Raw genomic sequence first — 27211 nt, 5'->3', positions numbered from 1 at the left:
AGGCGGCCAGGAGTGTCCGAGGAACATCACACAGATCCACGGTGGGGGTGGGGGTGGGGGGCTGTCAGGCTGTGCTCTGCCCTCAGCCCGCCCCACGCTCCCTCATCATATCCCCCCTGAACAATTTTGACCCTGAGATCTTCAGGGTTGCTGCAGGTGGAAGGTCTCGTCTTCTGTGGCTTCTTCCCGCTGAGCGGGGGTGTAGAGACGTCCCCAGCCATACGGGTGAATATGGGTCAGCTGGGAAACATATAGGGGAGTTACAAAAGGCGGAGGCAGCTGAATCCAACGTGGGCAACGTGTGTGAACCTTCTTGAGTAGAGAGGATCATCTGCTGGCCCGAAGTCATTGCAGTGATGAGTCTTGGCACCAGGCAGGGAGACACAGGGGAAAACGGCAAAACGTAATTAGAACAACTAGAAAGATCAGCCCAAATAAGCCCTTTGGTAGCTGACGAACATCTTCCAGTCCAGGAGTTTGACCAATCACTGAAGGAAAGAGGGATTGTTTCAGAGCAAGTGGAGTGTCTGCGTCAGGCAGAAATCCAGAAACGTTTCTCTGGTCATCTGGAGCATACACACAGCATTTTGTTTGTACGAGAGTGTAAGTTCCACGTCGTGCAGCGGTCAGCACATCTCGTGCCATTCTGGTTTGTAGAACGGTTTTATGCATTGGAGTTATTTTCGTATTTAATACCGTAATGTTATCTTGAGAGCCGTTTAAAGCCTCCACTGTGTAACAGGCAGTGCGTGGCCGTCCTATAGACGCTGCTTTGTTTAGTAAACACTCAGCTAATTAGTAAGAGGTATCTTTACAGAAACAAGAAAAACAGAGGTGAATGGTTAGAGCGCATTTCAAACCCAGTGTCTCCCGGTGCTGCCAGTGAGATTTTGAGATGTCAGGCTTGAAGCCTCCTCAGATGGGAGTGGGAGCACACAGCAGCAATCGGATTGGTCTTTCTGGCTTGTAACTCACAGGTTACACCACAGGTCTGTGGTGGTCCTTTTGAGTGGCCCATTGCAAGAAGGAATTGTTAGTAGAAATGGGGAATGGAGAACGAAGAAGAAAGGTACAAGCATCCTAAGAGAGGTTTGAGGTCTTCCACAGGCTCACAGAAATAAGAAGGCAAATTAGGGGCGACCGGGAGGCTCAGTCGGTTAAGCGGCCGACTTCAGCTCAGGTCATGATCTCGCGGTCCGTGAGTTCGAGCCCCGCGTTGGGCTCTGTGCTGACCGCTTGGAGCCTGGAGCCTGCTTCGGATTCTGTGTCTCCCTCTCTTTCTGGTCCTCCCCCATCTGCACTCTGTCTCTCTCTGCCTTTCAAAAATGAATAAATGTCAAAAAAAAAATTTTTTTGAAAAGAAGGCATATTAGTTTGCTCATTGATTTCCTGTGAAGGGGATACAGGTTTTATTTTAGGTACAGGAGCCCATGAAGAGTGCCCCTCTAACTTCACTGCATAATATGACCCAGCAGGGGCCCTTTTATTTTGGAGTTAAATCCCCTGTTGTATTAGACTTTGCATCCTTTGAGAAAACAAGGTCTTTGGGGTTGTATGGGGTGGGTTTCTAGGAACTGTCAGATCAGGTTTAGGGAGAATATTGTTGGCATGTTTAAAGATTTATGAATTCACCCAGCCTGAAGTGAATAATTTATTAAAGCACTGTAGTCTTTATTGGCTGATAGGTCTACAGTGAGAAAAGTCTTTTTACGTACAACTGTTAGGCGAATCCATCCCATTTCCCAGTTGTTTAAACGATATGCCCATGGGGTCCTGTTACCATCCCCACAGGATAAGAAGATTGTCCATACCTGTGCTATTGCGACAGTTTTTCTGATGTTTACCTCAAGTCGTCCAGTTTAGGCAAACAAACACTTAAAGACAATCGGAACTAGAATTTGACAGCCATAAGGGTGCGTTACAGAAACATGGTTTTTCTCTCTAAAAACCGTCATTTCCAGAGATGGCCAAATCAAGACCGATTCGTCTGTAGAACAAGTCCAGTTTTAACAAACTTGACCTAATTATTTACGTAAGTTCAGCAAGAACAGTGGTTGATCATATGGATGTCTTAAAGTTTGTTTTGCCGGAATCTTTTATACGGAATTCTCCAGATTGCACTCTTAGTAGCTTCTCCAGGCCAGAAGCCAAGCCAAGTACTTCTGTCAGACAGGCCTGAAATTCCTGTGGAATTGGGCAAATTCCTCTCCATGAGGTCCCCAAGACATCCTGCGTTTCCTGCACCTGCCAGGAAGTGACTTTCTTTGCTCACCTGGTGAGGCTGCTGGGAACTCCGTAAGCAAGGTATCAGGCCCACATATCCCAGGGGCTTTATGGCTCCGTGTTTCATAAAGTCAACCTTAGCTCCTTAAAGCCGGATGGTCATATCTGAGTCTATGCAGGTCAGTCTCAAATAGAACATTCCAGGCAAAGTCTTGGTAAAATAGCCAGTATTTCCAGTGGTGTCCTGTTACGAGGAAAACAGATTTTTATTGAACTTATGCAAACAATTGTAATTGCCACGAAAGAAAGAACACTCCCTGAGACTGTTTGAATTTTAGAGGGTTTAGGTAGAGAGAAAAGTTAAACTGCTTCCGTTTATGGTCCAATACACCCAAATAGCCGTAGTTCCTCTGCAATAAGAGGTTAAAAGTGCAAACGTATGTTCGGTTATCAGAGCTTCAGCAACTCCATCCCATGTGGAAAAGACCCAGGTGTCCAATGAGTTCAGTCCCATTTATCATGCAAAACCTTAAAGTTTCAGGTTACCAAAGACTCCGAAAGCCATCTTAACAGTTACCCATGAAAACTTTGAGACAGACAAAATTAACCATCACCTTAAGTCATCTTTTTGCTAAGAAATTGCAACAGAGGGGCGCCTGGGTGGCGCAGTCGGTTAAGCGTCCGACTTCAGCCAGGTCACGATCTCACGGTCCGTGAGTTCGAGCCCCGCGTCAGGCTCTGGGCTGACGGCTCAGAGCCTGGAGCCTGTTTCCGATTCTGTGTCTCCCTCTCTCTCTGCCCCTCCCCCGTTCATGCTCTGTCTCTCTCTGTCCCAAAAATAAAAATAAATGTTAAAAAAAAAAAAGTTTTAAAAAAAAGAAATTGCAACAGAGATAACACAAGCTTATTTGACTTTAGTAAACCTGGGTAGAATCGAGGTTTCATATTTAATGCCGATAACTCTAAACACAGGTCTATCTTAATTAAACCGGCAAACTTAAATTAGTTCACACAAATGTGTTTCACCTGTATCCACTTAAAAGTCAGTCAGGTTTTCCCCACTGTCAGTTTTTACTGGGACGCCAGTGGGGGAATCTGAAGTGGGTGGTCCAAGAGGGTGCTCTTTGCTCCTTGACCTTGAGGGTGGGAGGAGCCGGCAGTGGCTGAGGCACTGAGGATGGTACTGGAACCATCCGCACCCCAGGTCGTGCCGCACCCCAGGTCGCACCCCAGGTCGTGCTGGAGCAGGAGCAGGAGGGAAAGGCAGAAGAGGCGAGATGTCACCAAGCAGGTAGAGAAAGAGCGTTCCAGGTTCTTGAACCTTGTCGGCCGGGACAGAGGAGCAGACGCCATGTCCCTCCCTCTCACTCTCTTTTCCATCAAGAAGGCAGATGTTTATTCGGCTTCCTGCTCGGCTCCCTGCCTCTCCTCCCGGTCACCAGTTGCTACTGGAATTTTTGGTAGCCCTGTGAGAGCCGGGCTTCAGCCTTGCAGGAGAATTTAAATGCACCATTTAGAAAGCCGTGGCCACCCTCCTCTCCTACCTGCTTCACATCATAGACAGACTGCAGCCTGGGTCAGAACGTCCAGAGGCAGGGACCCGCCCTACATCTGGGTTTTGCAAACTACAGGTTCATGGGCAGGGAATTCAATACAGTAGAAGGGAATCAGCAAGAGGAAAAAAGTGTGCGCACATGGCAGAGATTAAGCACTTAAAAAGAAATGCCACCAGGGGGGCCTGAGTGGCTCAGTCGGTTAAGCGTCTGGCTCTTTTTTTTTTTTTTTTTAATGTCTGCGTTTTTATTTTTGAGAGAGCATGTGAGCAGAGGGGAGGGGCACAGAGAGAGGGAGAGAGAGAGAGTCCCAAGTAGGCTCCATGCTGTCAGTGCAGAGCTTGATGTGGGGCTCGAACTCACGACCATGAGATCATGACCTGAGCTGAAATCAAGAGTGGGACGCTTAACCGACTGAGGCCCCCCGCCAAGAGCCCCAAGACTATTTCTGGAGGAAGCTGGAACAGCAGTTAGGGGTGAAGCCCTGGTTTGGTGACTTGGCCTAAGGGGGTCCGTTTGGAACCCTGGCTCTCTTTCTAACATGTGTTCTGCCTGCTCTCGGCATATGGAGGCAGGTGGAGGGTGGACACAGGCCTGGCTGGGAGCTGGCAGCTGGGCGGGGCTGGGAGTGGGGAACTGACAGCTGGGATCAGGGAGCTGGGAGCCGGGCAGGGCTGGGAGCAGGGAGCTGGGAGCAGGGAGCTGGGCAGGGCTGGGCACGCCCAGAGCCCTCAGGTGGGAGCATCCTGGCTTATAAATTTGGGGGCATCTTCTTGGTCTTCATGTTTACCCAGCAAATCCCTGCCCAGTCCCATGACTGTGGTTCCTCCCATTTTGTGCCCATCTCCCTGATTCGGGAGCCCTTGACCTCATCCTCTCTGCCCTGAGCCCTGGAGGAGAGAGGGAGGGCCCTCAGGGTCGGGTGGTGAGCAGGAGCTCTGGCCTTGGACTTGCCTGACGTAGCCTGTGTTTGTTTACCTCTGAGACGCTGTGCCAGGTGAGGATGAAAAGGAAGAAACACCGAATACACACAGCCGCCCTCACAGGCAGAGCCCACGGGCACAGGACTCCTGACCCACCTGGAGAGCAGGGGGCATTAACCCGTGTGTGAGGTCGGGTCTCCTCATCGAACACTGCAGTCCCCACACCTCGTTTGTTCTTTTCCCCAGAGGTCCGCGCTAATCCTGCGCCTTTTATGAACACCGACGAGTCCAGCCGTCCTCTGGGTGCGCGGACACGGGCGGAAGGAGACCCGGGACTGGAGAAACCACCCTCGCTGGTGTCGCTGGTGTCGTGGGACAAGGTATTGGCATCTGGGGAGCTCGGGTTTGCTCCCTGAGCAGCACGCGTGTCCGGTGTAGCCTTGGAAAGCCTCCTGGGTGCGGTAGGAGCCGGCCAGATGTGGTTTCAGCCCTGTGTGCCACGTCCAGGGAGCGGGGTTCACTTGCAGATCTGGAATCCTGTCGTGAGAAGCCGGGATGCGTTCCGGAGACAGAAGTGGGGACGGGCTGCACCCCAGGGGGCTCCCAGGGAGCCGAAACCCTATTTGGGGGCCCCGGGGGAGCTCTTTGAAGGCCTCTACTGGTAAGACTAGACTACCTGGACGTCTGAGCAGGTGCGTCTGTGTCTGGCTATCAGAACGGCCCACAGCAGTTGGGGTGGAGAGAACGGGACAGACGGTCTTAGTGGCATGAGGAGGTGGGGAGTGTCCTAGGAGAAGCTGGGGCACAGCAAGCAGCGTGGGGTGCGGCGGGCCCTGAGAACGAGGCTACCTGTGCCCGATGCAGTGAGCTCTGACTGCTGCCAGCCCAGAGCTCTGCCTTTGTCCTGATGGGAAGGAGCCCCTTCTGCAGAAGCTCCCAGAACCTCCCCGCCCCTTGGCAGAGATTATCCTGCAGCTGTTTCTGGTACTCCCCATGTGGGTCCCCAGAACTCCTCTTTGGGGTTCCCAGTAACCCCCATGGGGTCCCCAGTACTCCTCATAGAGGTCTGCACGCAGTATTCTATACAGGGTCCCCAGTACTCCCCACGTGGTCCCTCGTACTTGTCGTGGGGTTTCCAGTATTCCCCAGGAGGTCCCCTGTCCTGTACACAGTACCTCTAAGGGCATTTGTATCTGAAAATTAACCTCTGTCAGCCCATTCTGTTCCTGTTGGGAGCTCTTCCAGGCTCAGCTGCCACTTTGTGAAAGTTCATAGGGATCGTTTCAGGTTAATCCGGAAGGATGTCTGCAACGGGGAACTTGTAATGATCTGAGAGCAGGGTTCGGGAGAAGTTCGTTGGGGTGCGTTCCCAGACACAAGTGGACCCTGGTACCGTGGGTTTGTCGTGGACCTGGTGTGGGTGCCCCACCCACACCTGCTCTGGTGACCCACATGCTCAGCCGGCCCTGGGGGTTGTCCCCAAGGCCTTGGACCTCCTGCCCGTTTCCAGGCTCTCCTTGATCTTGAGCCCACCCACCCCTCCTCCCCCAGCCCCCATGGCCCTGCTCCCTGGATCCCCGGGGCAACTCAGCCTCGAGCAATGGCCAAGTGGGGCTGCAGACTGGGGTCCTGGACGGTTTGATGATTAGGCGGTTCTGTGGTGTGTTGTTGTGCGAAGTTGAGACTCCGGACTGAGTTTGTAAAATGTTCTGGTGCAGGGGGAGCCGGGGGAGAACGGATAGGTCTTGCCCACTTCAAGTCGTTACAGAGAGTGTTTCCAGTCGGTGGAGCTGGTCACACCACATTAAAAGTTGTGTGCCATACTGTGACTTGTAGGAAATGCCCATCTGGGCATCCGGATGACCTGAATAGATCTCTCATGTGTATGTGGTCTTCGTCCCCAAACCCCTGGACTTTGCAGTGATAGAGGGCGGGAGCGTGTCTTTTGTTAAGTTAATGGAGACTTTAGACCCCTCCCCAGGGCTGGGGGTGGGGGCGGGTTGATTGCTGGGGTAACCAACCCTGTGTTTCCAGGGTTGAAACTCCAGTCCCCCCACCCCACCCCCAACCTCTGGCTCCATAAAAACCCAAGGGGATGGGGTCCAGAGAGCTTCCGGGTTGGTGAGCACGTGGAGATGGGGGGCAATGAGCCCTGGGGAGGTGGTCAAGCCCCATGCCCCCTCCTACACCTCACCTCCTGCAGCTTTTCCACTTTTCACCATATCCTTTACTGGTGAACGGGACTATACGGGTCTCCCTGAGTTCTGTGAGCCTCTCTAACCAATTAAAAGAACCAAGAACCAAAGGAGGAGGCCCGTTGGAACCTCCGGGTGATAGCCTGGGGCTGTGGCTGGCACCTGAAGTTGCAGGGGTGGGGGGCCTGGCAGACTGAGCCCATCACCCGTGTGTGGGGTCTGACGCCGTCTCTGGTAGAAGGCGTCAGAAGAGAGCTGAATTCTTGCTGGTATCTGAGAATTGCTTGGGTTTGGGGGTGACTTTGGAATTGGGTCTGGGACCCGTCAAAGATCATAGTTCATAGGTTAAATGTTACGTGAAACGTTAATAAGCAAATGTAGTTTTCTAGAACAAACACAAATGAGTAATACTGTTTCTTACCCCAAGTGAATGTTAAGGTTGTAAAACCCACTGCTGTAGTTCAGATGGCAGATTGGGGGTGATTTCGGTGAATAGATGTTGAGTTGAGAGTGATGAGACAGGACACACTGGGTGGGTGAGCCAGGTCCTTACTGCGACCTGACTCCTGGGAGACCTGGGGGTCTTTACCGAGTGGGGGAAGGCATATTCCCTCCAGCCTTCATGTCTTCAGGACAGAACTCTGAGGGCTGGCTTAGCGCTTTCTGTTTTCAGAGCGTCTTGTTGTCTGGAATAAAATGTGGGTACCCCTGATCAGAATTACGTTTTCGCTATTGCAGAATAAGACATTCGGGGCCCTTAGTAATGCTTGCGCATGGTTAGTACTGTGTCCCACAGCCGCAGGCCCTGTGACTCAGGTGTGGCTGGGTCCTGGGGGTCACAGCAGGAACGTGGCCGCCGGTCCTCCCAGTGTGGTGCTGGTAGGTGCTGGTACCGTCCTGCTGGCCGGCCCCACCAGCCTGGTTATCTGCCGTTCCTTGGCTTTCTCGAGTTTGCCATTAGCACAACTGTTCCAACAGATTCTGCCCGACTGCCCACACTGTGGGCAGAAAACTCTTCCTGTCCGGGGGAGAGCACAGCCTGTAAGTTACTACTCAGGCCGCATGCTTTGGAGAGAGAAGGTTTCTAGACATTTCAAGCTGTTCAGAGGCAAACAATGTTTAAAGCTGCACTTGCCGAATTATTTTGTGGTCCATGGGCATAATTTGATGGGTGCTGTAAATGTAAAATGCGCACAAATGTAGGTCGAACCTTGTGAATGTTCTTTCACACCTTTGCAGCTACTATGCTCACTTTTCTGAGGCGCTCCTTGGGAACTCTTTCACAGCCTGACACCTTTCCCTGGAGAGGTGCCCTGTGGTGACTTTGCCCCAGAACAAAGTGCTGCATTTTCACTGTAAGCTTCCCCCCAAATTCCAGCCTTTATTCCGTTACTCATTACATACCTTTAGCAAGTTTGACTAAGTTTTTGACAAAGTTTCTAGAATACCACTTCCCAAACTTCATTAAATGGGGCTGCATTTTCCTGCGTCCACTCTACTATTCTTTCTGCAGAAGCGTCAGCTGCTTACGGAAGACCCACAGGAAAAGAAAAAGTGGGATTCTCCTGAATTCTGTCTCTGTGGGTGTGCTGGGAAGCTGGCACTCCCCAGGTCAGGAGCCAGGGGACCCTCGGCACTCGCTTCCTTTATGGTCCTAACACTGCCGCCGATGCTTGTGGCGTCTGTGGGGCCTGGCCTTTCCCCACCCGGGCCTGTGGGATGCAGGGTACCCAATGGTCCCACTCATTCTGAGCTCTGTCTCTGTTGCAAACGTGAGCATCCTTACTGTATCCCAGAAGGTAACAAACACAGGTTCTGCCTGGGTACTGACTCGGAAACAGGGACATATCCCACATCTACTCTGTGCCCACTGGTTCCGAGAATGAAAACAACAGGGCCCTGCACTCCAGGAACTCCCGCCTAGGAAAGCACAGAGCACGATGTAAATGCTGGGCTGCTGGGCTGCGGAAGCCTTGGCCGCATCTCTGGGGCCCAGGGGCCTGGTGGGGAGGGCTGGGTGCCTTCTCAGGGGCTGCGATGCTGCATAGGGTCAGGTCACGGGAGAAGTTGGAAAAGGCTTTATGGGCAAGAAGCAATGTGATGTTTCAGAGGCCCTGTGGGTAGCTGACCAACGATTGGAGTGTACGTGTGGTGGGCGAGGGGCAGAGGTGGAGGCAGGAAGGGAAACAGGGGAGGAAGTCGTCACGGGCTGAATTTAGGTTATGGTCCAACTTAGACTTAACAGGAACTGTATAATCCCCAGAATGGATCGTGATTTCCACTGTGTTCACGTAAGGCCTAAGCTCTTCCCCCCTTCCCCCTTTATTATTATTATTTTTTTTTTACCATCAACACCATTTTAAGGTGTGCAGTTAAGTGGCACTTAGAACATTCACGAGGTTGTGCACTGTCGCTGCTCTCTTGTTCTGGGACATTTTCATCGTCCCCCAAAGGAAATGCCCCATGAACATCTCTCCCCAACCCCTCCCCCGGCAACAACTAATCCTCTCTCAGCCTCCATGGACTAGTTTATTCTGGAAATTTTGCATAAATAGGGAGAGTTGGAAAAGAAACCCTTAGCAGTAAGCTTGTGTTGTTACAAACTAGCTCAGCTGAAGGTAGAATTTGTGGGACCTGCAGGCAGGAGGCTAATGGAGGCCCAGGAGCTGGTGGCTGTCCCTGCCCCTGTCCTGTTCCCTCTGGCTGCTCCCAGTTCATGGCACCTTCCAGACTCAGGGAGGGGGGCTGCCTTAGCCTGAGGGGTCGCATCCCCAGGAAAGGGCAGGGCCCGCCCCCGGTCAGCAGGACTGGTAGGTGGCAGTGGGGGTGCAGAGAGGCCGGGTGCTGGGCATCTGTCAGCCTTGGCCTTGGCCCTCGACACCTTGCTGTGAATTCCTCTGGGGAGCTGAGGTCTGGTACTCAGAGCAGGTGGAGAGTGTGCGTGGACAGTTCGGTGAGGGCCTCCCGAGAGGGGAGGAGCTGGGTTATTAATTGGCTGAAACCACTTGTGCTAAACGTGATGTCAAGAATAATTGAAGCTTGGGCACTCAGTGTGAGGATGGTGGCTGCCTTTTGTACGTACACCGAGTGGCGCACTGTCGGGGCTGGGGCCTGAGTGTGGGCCAGTGAGGTGGCAAGCCCTGGAAAGGTCTGACGGCCATCCCCCCGTCCGGCTCCTCCCTGCCGTTTGGCGCAGGAGTCGTGGGTTTCGTCACAGGAGGCTGCGGCCGCCGGCAGAGCGGAGGCCAGCGACGCATCTTGGCGCAGTTGGCCCCAGGTGCCCGGCCGTGCCCACCCAGGCCCCGAGTTTGCCAAGCCCTTGGCATTGCCTTTCCTTCTTTCTCCTGCTTGGTCCTGCTTTGGCTCCCATAGCCCCTCCTGCCCCGTCCTGGCTCCTGGCTCCTACCGGTGTCCCTAACCGAGCCCCTTCCCCGCCTCCCTGACCACCACCCTAGCGAGGCTGCCACATCGGAGCCAAGCTCCTGCATGGGCTTCCCGGGGCCACCGACACAAATCACAAACCTGGTGGCCTAATGCAACAGAAGCTTGTTCTGTCTAATCGGTTTTCCAGGGCTGAAATCCACCTGCTGGCAGGGCCACACCCCCGGGGACTGCGGGCAGGGCTGTGCCTTTTCCTGGTGCTGGCCAGCATTCTCGCTGGTATGGACGCACACCCCAGAGACGAGCCTCTGGCTTGATTTTCGGCAGTCTCAGCCCTGTGGCTACAGGAGGGTCGGGATTCCTTCCAGGCGACAAAGATCTGTAAGCAGCTCCAGCTGGGAGTTCGAATCTCTGAGCCTCTCCTTTCCTCCCCCTCGCATCATCCAGTGCAGTTAGAAGCTGTCAGCCAGTCTCATTATAGACGGTCTGCGACTTACGATGGCTCATCTTGGGATTTTCCACTTTACCGTGGTATGGAAACAATACGTATTCCATAGAAACCGTACTTGGAATTTTCCCGTGCTGGTGACACTCGCTAGGACCTGAGCATCTCCCAGGCAGCCACGTGGTCACAAGAGTCAGCAACCGAGGCCCTGACCACCCTTCTGCTCCCACACAGCCGCTCGGCTTCTCACCTTCAGGTCCGCATTCAACCAGTTACATGAGACATTCCACAGCTTATTATAAAATAGACTTTGTGAGAAGAGCATTTTACCCGCCTGTAGACTCGTGTAGGTGTTCCGAGCACGTTTAAGGTGGGCCAGGCTCAGCCGTCATGTCCGGGACGGTGGGTGTGTTGAATGCATTTTCCACTTAACGGTCTTTTTAACTTATGATGGCTTCATCTGGATGCAACCCCCTCGTACGTCAAGGGAGATCTGTGCCGGTCAATTTGACAAAAATGTCCTATGGTGCCCACCTCTTGTAGGGATTCCACAGGGGCAGACAGTGGCACCACCCTGCCCACTCGTGTCTCTAGAGTCCATCCAATGTCTGGATCTAGAGTCAAGTCAGAAGATGTCCCTTGGGATTCTTGCCTCCCATGGCCTTTTTCAATATGGTAGCCGGGCTAACGCTTCCATACCATTGGTCAGATTATGTCATGCTGGTGCCCAAACCTGCATCTCATTCAGAATGACATGCAAATTCCCATCCAACCTCCCTGTCTCCCACATCACCCCCTGCTCTTCTGGCGCCTGCCACGCAGCCGTGGCCAGCTGGCCCCCCAGGTCCCCAAGAACGTGGGCGCCGCAGGAACAGGGGACTAGCCTGCTTTGTTCTCTGCTGGTTCTCTACAGCCCGGCACAGCAGGGGCCAACCGCTAGTCTGTGAATGGAATAGTGTTACTTTCCCTAATTTACCGAGTTTTTGTAAGCAGCTCTCAAATGATTATTATCTTCCCCCTTGCAGAACATTCTGGAAACAACTGGTCAAGCACCATTAAGTGTGGTCAGCAGGAGAACAGGGGCTGCTTCGGATCTGGGCAATAGTGCCAACAGGTATGTCAGGGAGCCCTGGCTGAGCTCTGTTCTTCTGTACATGCATGGGGCCTTCCAAGGACCTGCCAGGGCCGGGGTGATGTAGGGGGTGCCGCCTGGGTTGCGGGAGACCGTGGACAGCACGCAGAACACCAACCGTGATGGAGGAAAGAGGGCCTCTTCTTGCCGGTTGAGAGAAATAGATCAGGCGCCATGACCAACCTCCCCCAGCATGTTGGGAGCCATCCACGGGGGCACCGTGAAGACTGGGAACACCTCGGGCCTTGCCAGGGTCAAGGGCACTAGACCCTGTAGTGGGTGCGAAACACGCACACTTTAAAGCAGTAGCATTAGATGGGCCTTGAGCACGTGATGTGAAGTGGAATGAGCCAGTAACAGAGGGATAGATGTCATGGGCGTCCACTTGCATGAGGTCCCTAGGGCAGTCAGGTTCATAGAGAAGGAAGATAGGGGAGGTGGGGGAGACCCAGGCCAGGGTTGGACCTGGCAGCCGTCGGGGTGGCAGTGAGGCCCACGGGACCTGAAACTCCCTGGGCATTCCCACAATGAGTATTTCTCCCTTCCCATGAGGGCACGGGTGCAGTCCTCAGAGGTTTTACACACGGACAGTAAACGTGGGTTACGTGGGTTGGGCTGAAGTCCAGACAGGAGGCAGTGGAATATCCCGTGGGCCAGGACCTCGGCCAGAAGGCCAGGTGAGCCGGGAGCCGCTGTTTCCTGCCCAGGGTTGAGAGCACAAGAGCCAGAAGCAACCTTCCCCTGCCCGAAGAGAAGGTGCCCAGCCCTGTACCTGACAGCGGATGGCTCTGAGTGCCCTGGGCCTGAGCAGGGGATGGCGTCTGAATTCCCTGTACCTGAGGGGGGAATAGCATCTCAGTTCCCTATATGTGAGGGGGGGGGGTGGCTCTGAGTGCCCTATGCCTTTGGGGGGAATAGCGTCTGTGTCCTCTGTATCTGAGGGGGGCACAGTTCTGAGTGCCCTGTACCTGAGGGAGGACAGAGTCTGAGTTCTTTGTACCTGAGTGGGGGATGGCATCTGTGTTCCCTGTATCTGAGGGGGACCGCATCTGAATGCCCTGGGCGTGAAGGGGGGTAGAGTGCTGAGTGCCCTGGGCCTGAGGCAGGGTCAGCTCTGGGTGTCCTGTACCTGAGGTGAGGCAGCTCTGAGTGCCCTGGGCCTGAGGGAAGACAGCCCTGAGTGCTCTGTACCTGAGAGGCCTGGGCACAGTTCCCCTGTGCGGCTCACCGGGCCAGGTATATGGGGTTGTGACAGGGTCCCTCTAAGAGGGCCTCATCCTTGCTGGCTGTGGGTCACAGCCCTCGCATCCCTTTCCCGGAACCTGTGAATGGGCCAAACGCAGTGGGCAGTCGTCCTACACGGGAGTAGCCACTGTGACCTCACAGTGAATGCCGCGGAGGCCTTGTTCTGCCTCAGGGCAGCCCACTTCCCCTGGACGGCAGAGCCCCTATGGACAGTGACCTGCCTTCTGGGTCAGCCATCTGAAGCGGGGTCCCATCTGGGCACAGAGTTTAGTCTGTGGCCTTAAATATGCTTCTCATCAGTGAAACTCATCCCCGGAACACTGGTTCAGCCTCTACCTGCAGGGCACCCTGGTGTCACCCGGACCACCAAGGAGCAGGTGTGGGTCACAGAGGGGCCCCCCGGGAGAGCCGGGGAGAAAGTCGTGTTCAGATGGGCCCCATGAGCGAGGAAGCGTGGCCGTCCTCACTGTCCCTTTTCCCTTTGTGTCCAGAAACAACCGGGAACCTTCCGTTACAATCTCCAGCTCCTGGAGCAGCCGTGGCCCGCACCCCTGTCGCCGACGGATGTGTGTGGCTGGGAAAGTGAGCAGTGCCTTCTGTGGTCTTCCCCAGGTGGGTGTGTGCCCGACATGGCCGACTGTCTCCAGAAACCTGCTGGTGGGGTCAGGCGGCCCTGGGGCCTTTGGGCAAGCCGTGTGTCCAACTTCTGGGCCTTCAGACCCCGCTCAGGCGGTTGGAAAGCACAACCCAATTGGATCCTCGATAAAGAAAATGTACAGCGCGTTTTTGCTGTCGGCCAGAGCGCCATCACCCAGCTGTCCACTTTGATCATCTCTGACCCTGCAAATTGGTAGTAGCTCAGCCGGGGAGCAGCGTGGACTCGGGGTGATACGGGTTCCCCAGGCTACTGGTGGAACGTGCTGGAGGGTGTCCGGGCGCTCTCTTGGCCGGGGTGCTGGCAAGCGTGAATCCTGTCCCCCTCCATGTGTGCGGCGCACGGGGCCGGCCTGCGCCAGCCCAGCCGACTCAGGGAGCCCTCGGCCTCACCGGGGCGCTCTATTCGCCGGCTTTCTGACGTGGCGGAAACCCGGAAACCGGTCCTGACTCCAGACTAGGCCACGTCATCACCCCTCACTCCTTAACCTCTTAAATCCCAGTGCACCCGCCCCGTGGTGGGCTCCTGCAGCGTGACGGTGGGGACCCCCTCCTGCACCACGGGACAGCAGCGCTCTGCAGAGGACGTGGCCCCCGACCTGCTTCCAGGGACTGACGTCACATCGGCCGCTGTCGCGATGGGGGCCCCGGTCGGGGCACGTGCATCCACTCAAACCAGCGCCCCGATTTCACATTCTCCCACCTTGCCCAGAAGGTAGGGGAAGGGTGGCGCGGAGGCCACCGATTCGGGAGCCACACCCAGCGAGCCGGCGACTCACTGTCTTCCTGTCCACCTAGCGGTGATTGTAGTTGTGGCCAGCGCCTTGAGCCTTAGTGCCCTGGACCACGCAGGTGGCCACCGTTGTTCCCACCGCCCCGGCACCCCCCCGCCCCCAGCACTTCTCACCAGGTCGGTGATGCGATGCTGCTGGACCCGGGACCCCACTTTAGGAACCAGTGAAAGTCAGCCCTGCCCTCGGGTCCCGTAGCGCTTGCTTCTGGGCAGGCTGCTCCCCTCCTGTCTCTGTCCCTCCCGGTTTACCATCATGCTCTCTGAAGCCGTCCTTCCTGTCCCCCCACAGCTCCCTCGGCCACAATGTCTCGGTGTCCTGGCCTCGTCCCAAGCAGCTCTGTCCCCTCGCTCACTGTCTCCCTGGGGCCATCTCCGTGCAAGGTCCTGCCGACGCAGTCGATCCCGCCGTTCGTTGCTTCCCAGAAGCTGACACTTGGGCCCCTCTGAGTCTGGGGTTTCGGGTCCAGGTGGCTTCCGATGCGAGTCTGTGTCTGCTCCTGGATTTCGGGGACGGCTGTGGGGTTCAAGTGAGGATCCGCGACGTGTCCGAGGGAACAGCGGTCACTGCCTTCCACCAGTTTGGGAGAGGTGGGTGGTCCGGCGTCCGTTTAGAGCACGGGCAGCGGGTGCAGACTCGGTGACACCCCACGGGTAGCCCCGGCCACACTGGGCCAGAGGAGACCCCGCTCCTCCCGGGGCTCCCGCACCCTCCGTGTCCTGGTAACACAGGCTCGGGGGCTGCACCAAGCCCGCCCCCGAGCACTTTCCCTTGCTGCGTCCTGCCAGCCCCACTGCTACCCTTCCCCACGTAGGGGAGGCGGGACAGGGGTCTGTCCGGCTCGCACACCTGAGGAGCCACATGACCCTCCCCAGGGAAAGCTCTGAGCCACCGTGTGAACTGCTGACACTGTCCTTCAGGTGGGTGCACACGCGCATGATGCTGCATGCTTCATCGTTTGTACTAAAGCGTCGAACACCTTGCATGTAGGCAAAGTGACAAAAAACCTCTTTCTCCGGACACCATGGCACTGGGACCATGCTGCCCGGAAAAGGACCGAGTCCCCATCGCCGGTGTGGGGGGCGGGGTGGGTGGGAATTCTGACCTTTTCCCGCTCGCCAGCAGCGTGCAGCTTCCCGCTTTCTGTTTATCTTTTAAAATTATCTTTTGAACTTGGGACATCCTCATAATTCAAGCCCCCACCTTACAGAGGCATGTGTGGTGATGGGTGTCCCCCCTCAGGGACCCCTGCTCTCTATTCCTTAGGCCTCTGGTGCCCGTACATGACCCTCTCTCCTCCTGAACACAGATGAGCACGGCACTCGGAGCCCTGCTCCCCGCTGGCACACACGCCCGGCCACATCTTGGAGCTCCTCCCATGTCCCCACAGGACGGGCTTCCCTGCCCTGCCACATGCAGGGTGCACATTAATGTGCCTGAGTCTATTTAACCATGCTTTTTATCTGTACACATCGAGAGTTCTTCTAATCTTTCAATATCACAGACAACACCGCGGTGACTAATCACACGTGTGTGCCGTTTTGCCACTTCAAAGAAAAGAGGAATTATTGCCTCAAATGCTAAGTGCATTTGTAATTTTTTTTTTACTTATTTTTTGAGAGAGAGTAAGCAGGGGGAGGGGCAGAGAGAGGGGGGACAGGGGATCCAAAGCAGGCTGAGCTGACAGGCTGAGAGCAGCGAGCCCGATGTGAGGCTCGAACTCACGAACGGTGAGACCGTGACCTGAGCCAGAGTCAGATGCTCAACTGACTGAGCCGCCCAAGCGCCCCAGGTGCATTTGTAACTTGACGGTTGTTACTAAACTGCCCGCAACAAGGGTTGACTGGTTTCTAGTCCCCAGAGCAGGTCTCACTAGTTATTAGGTCCGACCGTGAGAAAGGGCCAGCGTCTGCCTTATTGTACCCAGAATAGCACTTTTGTGGCTCAACTTCCCATGGTGTTTGTATGAGCACTTTCGGTAATTACGAAGATTAGCCCTTTGTAGGTGATATAAGCTGCAACAGTTCTTTTTCTCAGTGTGTCGTTTGTGTTCAGGCTTTGCTTAGAGTTGTTTTTGCTTTTCATGTAGAAATTTTAATTTCTATCAAGTATACTCTATCTTTTCTTTTATGGTCTCTGAGTTTTAGCTCATAGAGAGGACACCCATCAGGTGTTATCTTCAGGTTGGTTGTCGTCGGGTGTGGAGAAGTTGCTGGTATTCGCTATCAACGTTGCATCGCTCTGAGTGGCCACAAATCCTTAACCGTGAAGCGTATTCTTCAGTGTTTGTCAGTCACGTAAACATTATTTACAAGTAGTGATATGCCAACCTCGTACCCCCGGCCTGACACCTGTCCTTCCCTGTCCTACTTAATCACCTTGGCTGGGACTTCCTGAACAGGGGGCCTGAAGGGAGAGGATGGCGGCATCTTTGTCGCGAGATGCTTTTGGTGTCGCTCGTTAAACTGGGTACCAGACTTGGGACCAATGTAACTTATCAAATGTTAAGGAAATATTCATCTTTGCTCTTTTATCAAGGACTTTAACATTTTTTTAATTTCAAATTCCAGCTAGGAATTGAATACCCGTGTTATGTTAGTTTCAGGTGTACAATATAGTGATTCAGCACATCCATGCATTGCCCAAGTGCCCTCCTTCATCCCCAAAACCTGTTTCCCCCACCCTCCTCCCTTCTGGTGACCATCAGTGTGTTCTCTGTGGTTAAGAGTCTGTTTCTTGATTTGCCTCTCTCTTTTTTCCTTTGTTCATTCGTTTTGTTTCCTGAATTCTACATATAAGTGAAACCATATTTGTCTTTCTCTGACTGGCTTATTTGGCTTAGCATAATACTGTCTAGTTCCAGCCACATCATTGCAAATGGCAAGATTTCATTTTGTTTTATGGCTGAATAATATCTCATTGTACATATGTACCACATCTGTTCATTCACCTGCTGATGGACGCTTGGGCTGTTTCTGTAGTTTGGCTGTTGTGAAAATGCTGCAGTAAGCATAGGCGTGTGTGTATCCCTTTGGATTAGTATTCTTGTATTCTTTGGGTAAACACCTAGTAGTGCAAATGCTCCATCATAGTGTAGTTCTATTTATAATTTTTTGAGGAAGCTCCATACCGTTTTCCACAGTGGCTGCACCAGTTTGCATTCCCACCAACAGTGGAAGAGGGTTCCTACCAAGGACTTTTTTTTAATGTCAAGAGCCATGGGGCACCTGGCTGGCTCATTTGGTGGAGGATGGGACTCTTGATCATGGGGTCGTGAGTTCAAGCCTCATTTTGGGCTTAGAGCCTACTAAAAAAAACTGAGATAAAATCAAGAGTCATCTAACTTGTGAAACCCTTTCCAATATCTGTGGAGCTGATCTTATGATTTCTTTCCTGCCTCTTTAGAGCTGTAAATATTAACCAACGTCTTTCTATTTTTTATTTTTTTTAATGTTTATTTATTTTTGACAGAGAGAGAGAGAGCATGAGCAGGGGTGGGGCAGAGAGAGAGAGAGAGAGACACAGAACCCGAAGCAGGTTCGCAGCTCCTAGCTGTCAGCACAGAGCCTGACACACAAGCTGTGAGATCATGACCTGAGCCGAAGTTGGACACTCACCTGACTGAGCCCCCCAGGTGTCCCTAACCAGCATCTTAATACTGAATCGCCCTGGAATTCCTAGGAGGGAAAACCCACTGGATTTGGGGGTACTGTTCTTCGTGCTGCTGAATTCAGTTTCCCAACATTTTAGTTATGTTTCTTCCTCTGGTAATCACATGGGACTCGTCTGTAGTCACTAGGTTTTGTGCAGTTGTTTTGAATTTGGGGTATCGATGTTGTGTGGAGGTTTTCTTTATTTTGTTGGTCTTGAAATGGTTTAAATAGCTTTGGAAATCATTACTCTGTTTTGGAGAATTTGCTGATAACTCTCTGAGACTGATACATACACACGCATATAGATGTGAATTGCCTCCGTTTCTTCTATGCCACCTTCTATTTTATCCGTGGGAATTCATCGGTTGAGATGTTTTCTTCTTCTTCTATTTTTTTTTTTATTTTATTTTTACGGGGGTGCCTGGGTGGCTCAGTCAGTTGAGCATCCGACTTCAGCTCAGGTCGTGATCTCACAGTTCGTGAGTTCGAGCCCCGTGTCGGGCCCTGCGCTGACAGCTCAGAGCCTGGAGCCTGTTTCCCATTCTGTGTCTCCTTCTCTCTCTGCACCTCCTCCACTTGTGCTCTGTCTTACTCTGTCTTTCAAAAATAAATAAATGTAAAAATAAAAAATTTTTTTTTAATTAAAATTTATTTTTACATAATCTCTACACCCAACATGGTGCCCAGATTCACGACCCTGAGATCAAGGGTCGCATGCTCCACTGACTGAGACGACCAGGTGCACCCCCCGATCCCCCACAACCTTTCTTTTTTTCTTTAAGATTTTATTTTTGAGCTCCTGGGTGGCTCAGTCAGTTGAGCATCCAACTCTTGATTTCAGCTCAGGTTATGATCTCACCATTCATGGGATCCAGCCCCATGTTGGGCTCTGCGCTGACAGCATGGAGCCTGCTTGGGACTCTCTCTCTGTCTCTCTGTCTCTGCCCCTCCCTCCCCCTCAGGATAAATAAATCAACTTAAAAAAATAAATGAAAGAGTTTATTTTTACTGTTGAAGTTTTCTATTTCTGTTGCAGTTAGTTTTTTTAAGTTACATTTTCTTGGGAAAGCATCCACTGAACCCCGGTTGTCGCGTGTATTTGCACGAAGTGAGCCAAGCAGGCGGTAACAGCTCCTTACGTTTCATCAGTGTTCATGGGTGTCTCCTTCTGCCGCGTCTTGTTTCTGGGTTATGCTTTCTCCTCGTCCTTGACTGGGTCAGGCACAGTTTCATTGGTTTGTTTAAAGGACCAGTCTTTGAATTTCATTAATTACATTCCTCCCCTAAGTTTATTAATTTCTGATTTTTTTTATAAATTTTTTTTTATAAATTTTTTTTTATTGTTTAATTTTGACAAAGAGAACACAGGTTGGGGAGGGACAGAGAGAGAACGAGACAGAGGATCTGAAGCAGGCTCTGTGCTGACAGTAGGGAGCCCAAAGTGGGGCTCGAACCCACAAATGGGGAGATCATGATCTGATTTGAAGTCGGACGCTCCGCTGACTGAGTCACTCAAGTGCCCCCGGAAAGATTAAACAAATATATATTTATTTATTTAGAGAGACAGTGGGAGTCGGGGAGGGGCAGAGAGAGAGAGAGGGAGAATCCCAAGCAGACTCCGAGCCGTCAGCACAGAGCCCGATGCAGGGCTCGAACTCATGAACGGTGAGATCATGACCTCAGCTGACAGCAAGAGTCGGATGCTCAGCTGACCGAGCCACCCAGGGGCTCCCCGTCTTAACTTTTGTGGAGTGTTTTATGTGCTCAGTGGTCTCCTGCCTGCCAGCCAGCTCAGCGCCACCCCCCCCCCCCCACTTCATTAAAGGGCATTTGTGTGCCGCGTGTTCTTGTCTGTGCTTGTGATATTCACAACCACTGTATTGTTTTGCCTAGTGGTGGGGTGACCAGGGTCTGTCTCCATCCTTGTGAATGTGTACCACAGCAGAACTCCCGGGGCCCAGGGCAAAATGCAAATGCAGAGCCCTTTGTTAATGAAAATTATTAAGACTTTCACCACAGCGGAGCACTAAAACCCATGCAGGGCCCTGTGGAGTGTCCCATGCCCACGACGTGGCCCGCCTGCGGGGTGTCCCGTGCCCACGACGTGGCCCTCCTGAAAGAGAAAGTTGCCTCTGCTGTGTCGGTTCCCAGTGTCATCACCGTCGCTGCCCTTCCACACAGGTTTGATGTTGCACATATTTTTAATGGTTCATCTAGTGGTCATTTTTCCTCCCTTTTCCAGAAGGAGTCTATACGCTCAAGGCAGTTATTCACAGTGAGTTCCGTGGAACTGAAAAGGAGCTCGGCCCCTATTATGTGGACATCGGCCCTGCGACCGTGTCCGTGTCCATGAACTCCAGCAGCATCCACAAGGACGGGCTTCTTGTCCTCGCGGACTCCCACACAGATCAGAAAGGTAAGAGCCGCACCTGGGGTCTGAACCTCCCGCCCTCCACTCTGGACGCGGCGAGCCTCTGTGCTGGCGTTGTACGGTGCGGGGCATAGCCATTCCCATCCAGACACGCACTCCTGCCTCACCGCGCCTCGCTCAGCAAGCACTGATTGCACAGTACTGTGCTCTGAGGGGCACGTCCAGAGTCCTTGTCTCGGGATTCACAGTCTAGTAAATGCATGGAGGTCTGCGTCTGAAAAACAGGAGCCAGGACATGGAGCTGCATCCCCAAGGGCACGGCCAGGGTCTGGGAGGTTTCGGGAGGGATCGTGTGCACCTGCAGGGTAAGCAGTCCACGATGGGCCTTGAGGAGTGGGTCTGCCGCGAGGTAACGGGTGCGGGGAGAGCATTTGGAGCTGACAGCGTGGCAGTGAGTCTGCACACAGAGAGGAGGCCCGACGGGTGCTGCAGGCAGCTGAATGCTCACAGGGTGCCAGGCGCTCTTCTCCCGCTTCGCTCACATCGGGCCCACGGCCGCCGGCGGGGGCTCCCTTGGCGCTCAGTGTTGTAAGGGACCTGGCTTGGAGGCCGGTGGAGTGGGAGTGGAGGATCCCAGCCAGATATCAGCAACACGTGGGAAGAAGAGTCATGGGCGAGTGTGGGCACCCATCGGAGATACTCAGCCTCAGGGGATGGAATTAGGGGTTATGTTTCCCGGAAGCAGGGAAAAGGAGAGGCCAGCGAGGACGTGTCCGGATGACACTCATGGCGCCTTACACACCGACCCCACACTCTCTATACACTTAGACCCGTGAGTGCCTCTCTGTCCAGGATGTCACAAAACACAGGGAGGAGGCATTTTAGTCTGTGCCCTTGGGGTCTGCACTGGGAGTTGGGATCAGGAGACCTGGCACAGATGGACCACCCGAGTAGTCTTGTGCAGATTCGTACGTCGTGGTTCCTCTTCCCAGCTGGTGACTGTGTCCTGGTCAGAGCTGAGTTGTAGGTGTGGTCAGTGAGATGCTGTCACTCTTAGACATGAGATATTTATTTTTCAGAAATTCTAAAACACTGGGGCACCTGGGTGGCTCAGTCAGTTGAATGTCCGACTTTGGCTCAGGTCATGACCTCACGGTTCACGAGTTTGAGCCCCGTGTCGGGCTCGCTGCTGTCCGTGCAGAGCCTGGAGCCCGTTTCAGATTCTGTGTCTCCTCTCTCTCTGCCCCCACCCTACTCATGCTCTGCCTCTCAAAAATAAATAAACGTTAAAAAAATATTCTAGAGTATTGATGAAGAACAAAATACCCACTGCACGTTACCATTGTTATAAAAGAGGATTTTGTCTCCGTGAAGAGAAGAGCTGCACAGAACACCAGTCCCTGAGAACAAAGACCCGTCTCCTCTCCTCCTGTCCCAGCAGACCAGTGTGCCCAGACACGACGGTCCTGCTCTGGACCCTGACACCATGTGGGGTGCCTGCCCTCCCGGTACACGCACACACGCGTGTGTGCATATATGTGTACGTGTGTGCACACGTATCATGTGTGTGCAGCCCTTTGCATTGCGTGTCCGAGGGGTGAAAAGCTTGCCCCCGCCTGACCCTGTTAGGATCCCTTGTGAAGTAAGACACTCCTTGGTGCGCACCGGGGAGGCCCTTTAAAGACGAGGCCATCCAGCAAAGGAATTAACAGTTACTGCCACGCCAGGCAGTTCCTGGGGGAGAAGAGAAAACACAGGATTCCCGGGAAAAACATTCTGTGACAGGGTTCACGTTCCGCAGGCTTGTCTGATTCCAAACCTCGGGCTTCAGAATTTTGAAATCCACTGGGATTCAGAGAGAGTAAAAAATGGAAACTGGGGACCATCTGTTGCTTGAGACAGAGGAGTGGATTTTTAAGATCGTCGCCACATTTTCTGTTTTGTGTTTTCCCGCGTAGGCACTGTCGTCACACATCGTTTTCCAACTGGGCCCTCGTGGAACGTGTCCTTCACTTCTCGGACACAAGTGGGTGGCGGCAAGGCGTGGAAACCCGTGACTGTTCGGTTCCAGATGCAGCGTATGTTCCCTTTCTGATTCTAGACTTGTCAGAGTCAGTCGGGATCCCCGAGGGCCCCGGGCAATGCCAGTTTCCGCGATTAGCTCTGCTGAGATTTTCTTTTGCCCTTGAACTAGCTCTGTGTTTCCCTGTAGTTTGTTGTAGGGCTTTCTAGAAACCACCCACGTCGAGGCTTCAGCCTGAAGGTACGGGGTGGGTTATGGTGCAGAATCCTCTGGGAGCCCCTGACCCTGTACCAGACGCTTTCCAGGAGATTTCAAAGGGAATTGCCCTGTCACTTTAGGACTTTGCTGGCCTTTGCACTGGGGCCGCCTGTGTGTCAGCGGGCTCAGGATCCTGCCTTCCCGCCCGACCGTGTGGGAGGTGAGGAGGCTGGGGTCCCTGCATGGCCCGAAGCATCCGTACCTCCCTCACATACACAGCCGTCTCTGTCTACACTAACGGAACCGTGTTTGCCACTGACACCGACATCACCTTTCTGGCTGTGACCAAGGAGACGGTCCCCCTGGAGTTCCTGTGGTATTTCGGAGAAGGCCCACCCGTGAGGACAACTTCCAGGAGCGTTAGGAAAAGACTCCGCATCCCCCAGTGGTCAGTCAATGGGCATCACGAGGGGTGGCTGCTGGCAGTGTGGCCGTAGCTCAGTGTACAGGTCTCCCCGCCATGACCTTGAGCTACATTCACACTTAGTGCCGCTGGTGCGTCCGCGAATGGGACTTCAAATGTACATTTGTTTATTTTTTCATTTTTAAACTTTGATTTCTTTAAGTGTATTTATTTTGGGAGAGAGTGTGAGCGGGAGAGGGGCAGAGACTGAAAGAGAGAGAGCAAGAGAGAGAGAGAGAGAATTCTAAGCAGACTCTGAGCTGTCAGCACAGAGCCCGATTCAGGGCTCAATCCCATGAGCTGTGAGATCATGACCTGAGCCTAAGTCAGAGGCTTGGACACTGAACTGACTGGGCCCCCAGGCGCCCCTCAAATGTGAATTTAAAGAAGAGGCTTCTTCCTTCCCGCTTGCACCAGGGGCATGTGTGGGGCTTTGGAACCAAACTTTCCTGGGTTCAGATCCCATCTCCCCCACCTGGGTAAATTCCCCCTCCAAGAAGGGGTCCCAGTGCTTGACCCTCCCCCCCCCCCCACTCTGGAGGTGACTGACCTAATGACCGAGGGGTGGCCCCCCAGTAAGTGGGAAAGCCCTGTGGAGGACCATGCCCACCCCCACCTTTCTCAGGCAGTGAGGCGGGGTTCTCTGCCCCTGACCTGTTCCTGTCTCCCCCTGCCCTACCTGCCCCCTCCTCGGTCCCCGCCCCACCCCCCCCCAGGTACAGCGTGACGGTGCAGGCTTCCAGCAGGCTGGGCAGGGTGTCCTCGGAGCCCCACCGCATCAGGGCGCAGAGGAGAATTGTCGCCAATCGGCTCGCATCCCCATCCTCGGCTCTGCTCAACACCAGCGTGACCTTTGAGTGCAGACTCAACTTCGGCAGCGACGTCGCTTTCCTGTGGGACTTTGGGGACGGCGCCGTGGGCCCGGGGGGCAGCTCTGCCAGCCACAGCTACAGCAGGTGAGGGTCTCAGGCGCAGGCAGGGCCTTGCACGCGGAGGCCGGCACGTAAGGGTCTCCTAACCGACCCCGCAGCACATGCCGTTGGCAGATACTGAAGAGTGACATGTAAACCCAGCTGCTCCCCGGGAGCTCCTGGTCTGGGGACGGCAGGAGGAAGATGGACGTTCTCAGCCCCAGGAGGCACGGAGAGGGCAGTTGGACGAGGGGTGGGGGCCCGACGCGGGTAGAAGGGGCTCGGAAGACTGCGAAGGGCCTCTCTGTCATCCTGAGGCGCTTGGGCTGTGTCCTTTCATTTGGTATTTATTGAGCACCCACTGTTTATCTGGCGTGAGGCATTCTGGAGATCCACGCACAGCTAGGCCTGCCTGGGGAGGTGGACGTGCCCATGGGAAGCCTCATTCAAGGTTAGGAGTGGACGAGGCGCGGGCCACCCGGGTCCAGGTCTGAGCCTCCCGGCTCGGAGTCCTACACTCACTCCGATGGAGGGTGTCCCAGAGGAGGAGGGACAGACGGACAGGCTCAGTCTCTTCATTCCTGTGCGTTGTGGCCCTTCCAGGGAAGGGGAGTTTACCGTCCAGGTCCTCGCCTTCAACGATGTCAGCACTGCCTCCCTGAGAAAGCAACTTTTCGTCGTGCGTGAGCCCTGCCAGCCGCCCCCGGTGAAGAACATGGGGCCGAGGAAGGTGCAGGTAGGGCTGGGCCAGAACGACGGCACTTGGGGCAGTAAAGGGAGGCTCTGTGCAACCGGCCCTCCGTGCTGGACGTGAGGCGGCGCTTCTGAGGGCTTCTGAGCGCCCAGAGCCAGGCCCAGGGGTCCTCCTTCTGGGCTGATTGGGCCTTCATTCTCCCCTCTTCCTCTGGTGCTCAGAGCCGCTGGCTCTGAGAAGCTTTCCAGAAATTGCTGGTGCAAAGCACGGAAGTGTTGTCAGGAGAAGGGGATGTTCGGGTACACATGGTGTCAGCCAGCCCTTCCCTGAGCGCCTACTACGGGTTAGGAAAAGTAGGGCCACTTTTTATTCCTTTTGTTCCTTTGAGGCCTCTCGTGTGGAGCGGATTTCCCCTTTCAGGGCAGAAGTGTCCAGTGACACACGGAGTGAAAGCCTGGGACTCGGCTGCATTTGCCCGAATGTGTCCCGTGGTTTTCTGGCATCAGAGGCCGTTGATGGGCTGCTGACCAGGGTCTTGGGTTGGGGACCTCCTACCCCAGATGAGGCAGTGGGAATCGGGGGGTACACAGTCCCTCGGGCAAGACCCGGGTAGTTCCTGGCCATGTGGGCCCTACGGGACAGTGACAGTCTCTTACAAGTGAGACCCATGCCCCCATGAGGCCAGCATGTGCCTACAAGGTCATCAGTCTGCACGGGCAGTGGGCTCTCTGGGTCGGGGAGATGGACAGAAGGTCAGGGGGGACCCCTAACGTGGCCATTAGGAGCATGGGTCCCCCTGGAATCAGGGGAGAGGGGTCTGTGCTTGAATCCTGACTCTGCTCTTGGGTTGAGCCACCAAATGGGGTTTTTCCCTGGTTAAACAAGGTCGAGTTGACTCCACGCCATGTGGCTCAAACTGTGTATTGGCTGTGTGATCTGGGGTTCTCTTCTTTTTTTGTTTTCTAAGTAAGCTCTACACCCAGCGAGGGCTCGAACTCACAACCCTGAGATCAAGAGTGGCACATTCCACTGACTGAGCCAGCCAGGCACCTCCTGGGGTTGTTTTCTACAAAAAAGAGTACTCAAGTTTTTTTCATTTTTAAAATAAAACAACATTGATGAGTCCGTTTTTTCTTCATAATTTTTTTGTCTCAAACACATTTTCTAAGAGTGTAAAGAAAAATGGGAAATCATCTGAAATGCATCAGGAGAAGCCACTGTCACTGGACACACTTAACGTCAAAAGTCACATTCCAATTTTAATAAATACCAGTTTCTTTCTTTTTAAATTTGTTTTAGAGAGAGACAGAGTGTACACACGTGGGGGAGGGGCAGACAGGGAGAGAGGGAGAGAGAGAATCCCAAGCAGGCCCCTCACTGTCAGTGCAGAGCCTGACGCGGGGCTCGAACTCACGAGCTGTGAGATCATGACCTGAGCTAAGATGAGAAAACAGACACTTAACCCACTGCGCCACCAGGTACCCCTAATATTTCTTGATTTTTAACAATACTGGGGCACCTGGGGGGCTCAGTGGTTAAGTGTCCGACTTCAGCTCAGGCCTTGATCTCGCAGTTCGTGGGTTTGAGCCCCGTGCCCGGCTCTGTGCTGACAGCTTGGAGCTCGGAGCCTGGAGCCTGCTTCAGATTCTGTGCCTCTCTCTCTCTCTGTCCCTCCCCCACTCACACTCTGTCACTGTCTCCTCAAAAATAAACATAAAAAAGTTTTAAACAATACTAACTTTCATGTATTTTACCCATGTGTTTCTTTTCTATGTGGATATCTTTTTGAAACTATATTTGACTGTTCAGAAGTTTAAATTTCTATGGAATCAGATCTATTCACCTTTTCCCTTTCATATTTTCCCATTAATCTTATGCTTAGAAGGATTTTTCCTCTCATGGGTATATAAGTATAAACATTCACGTATTCTTTCTTGTTTTTGTATATTGACTCATGATTTTGTCTGCAGGAAGAATGTGTATTTGTTTCAGTGTTTTGTATTCCAGCTGTAAGGGGCCCACCCTGTGATTATGCAGGAGGGTCACTGGTGCCCGATGTTGAGAGTAAGTTTTGATGCTTCTCTGTGGCGTCAGGCATAATGAACCTTTCGAGACTCTTTTCTCTTTAACCTGCAGGTATGGAGATCTCAGCCCGTGAACCTGGGTGTGACGTTCGAGTCTGCGATCCTCTGTGACATCTCCCAAGGCCTCTCCTACACCTGGACCTTCTGGAACTCCGAGGGGGCACGGGTGCCCCTGCCCCCTGCTGTCAGCACTCACGGGCAGACCCTCACCATCCCCGGCTACTTCCTGCAGCCCGGGAACTACACTGCGCTTGCCAAGGTAGGTGACCGGC

At 53.6% G+C, this 27211-nt stretch overlaps 1 protein-coding gene across 1 annotated transcript in view; it reads left to right on the top strand.

Moving 5' to 3' along the window:
* PKD1L1 (polycystin 1 like 1, transient receptor potential channel interacting) overlaps positions 1–27211 on the top strand; it is a 115331-nt gene that overhangs the window by 13986 nt on the left and 74134 nt on the right. The window contains 11 exon segments of the mRNA XM_043588424.1: positions 4946–5079; positions 11746–11834; positions 13589–13709; positions 14255–14466; positions 14834–15132; positions 20438–20611; positions 22525–22644; positions 23067–23235; positions 23967–24206; positions 24765–24897; positions 26992–27198. Of these exon segments, the coding sequence (XP_043444359.1) occupies positions 4946–5079; positions 11746–11834; positions 13589–13709; positions 14255–14466; positions 14834–15132; positions 20438–20611; positions 22525–22644; positions 23067–23235; positions 23967–24206; positions 24765–24897; positions 26992–27198 (1898 nt within the window).

The sequence above is a fragment of the Prionailurus bengalensis genome, chromosome A2 (genome assembly GCF_016509475.1).
Source record: "Prionailurus bengalensis isolate Pbe53 chromosome A2, Fcat_Pben_1.1_paternal_pri, whole genome shotgun sequence".
In the NCBI taxonomy this organism is placed as follows: Eukaryota; Metazoa; Chordata; class Mammalia; order Carnivora; family Felidae; genus Prionailurus; species Prionailurus bengalensis.
The sequence above is the reverse complement of the archived record's forward strand: the minus strand, read 5'-3'. Positions and strand labels throughout refer to the sequence as shown.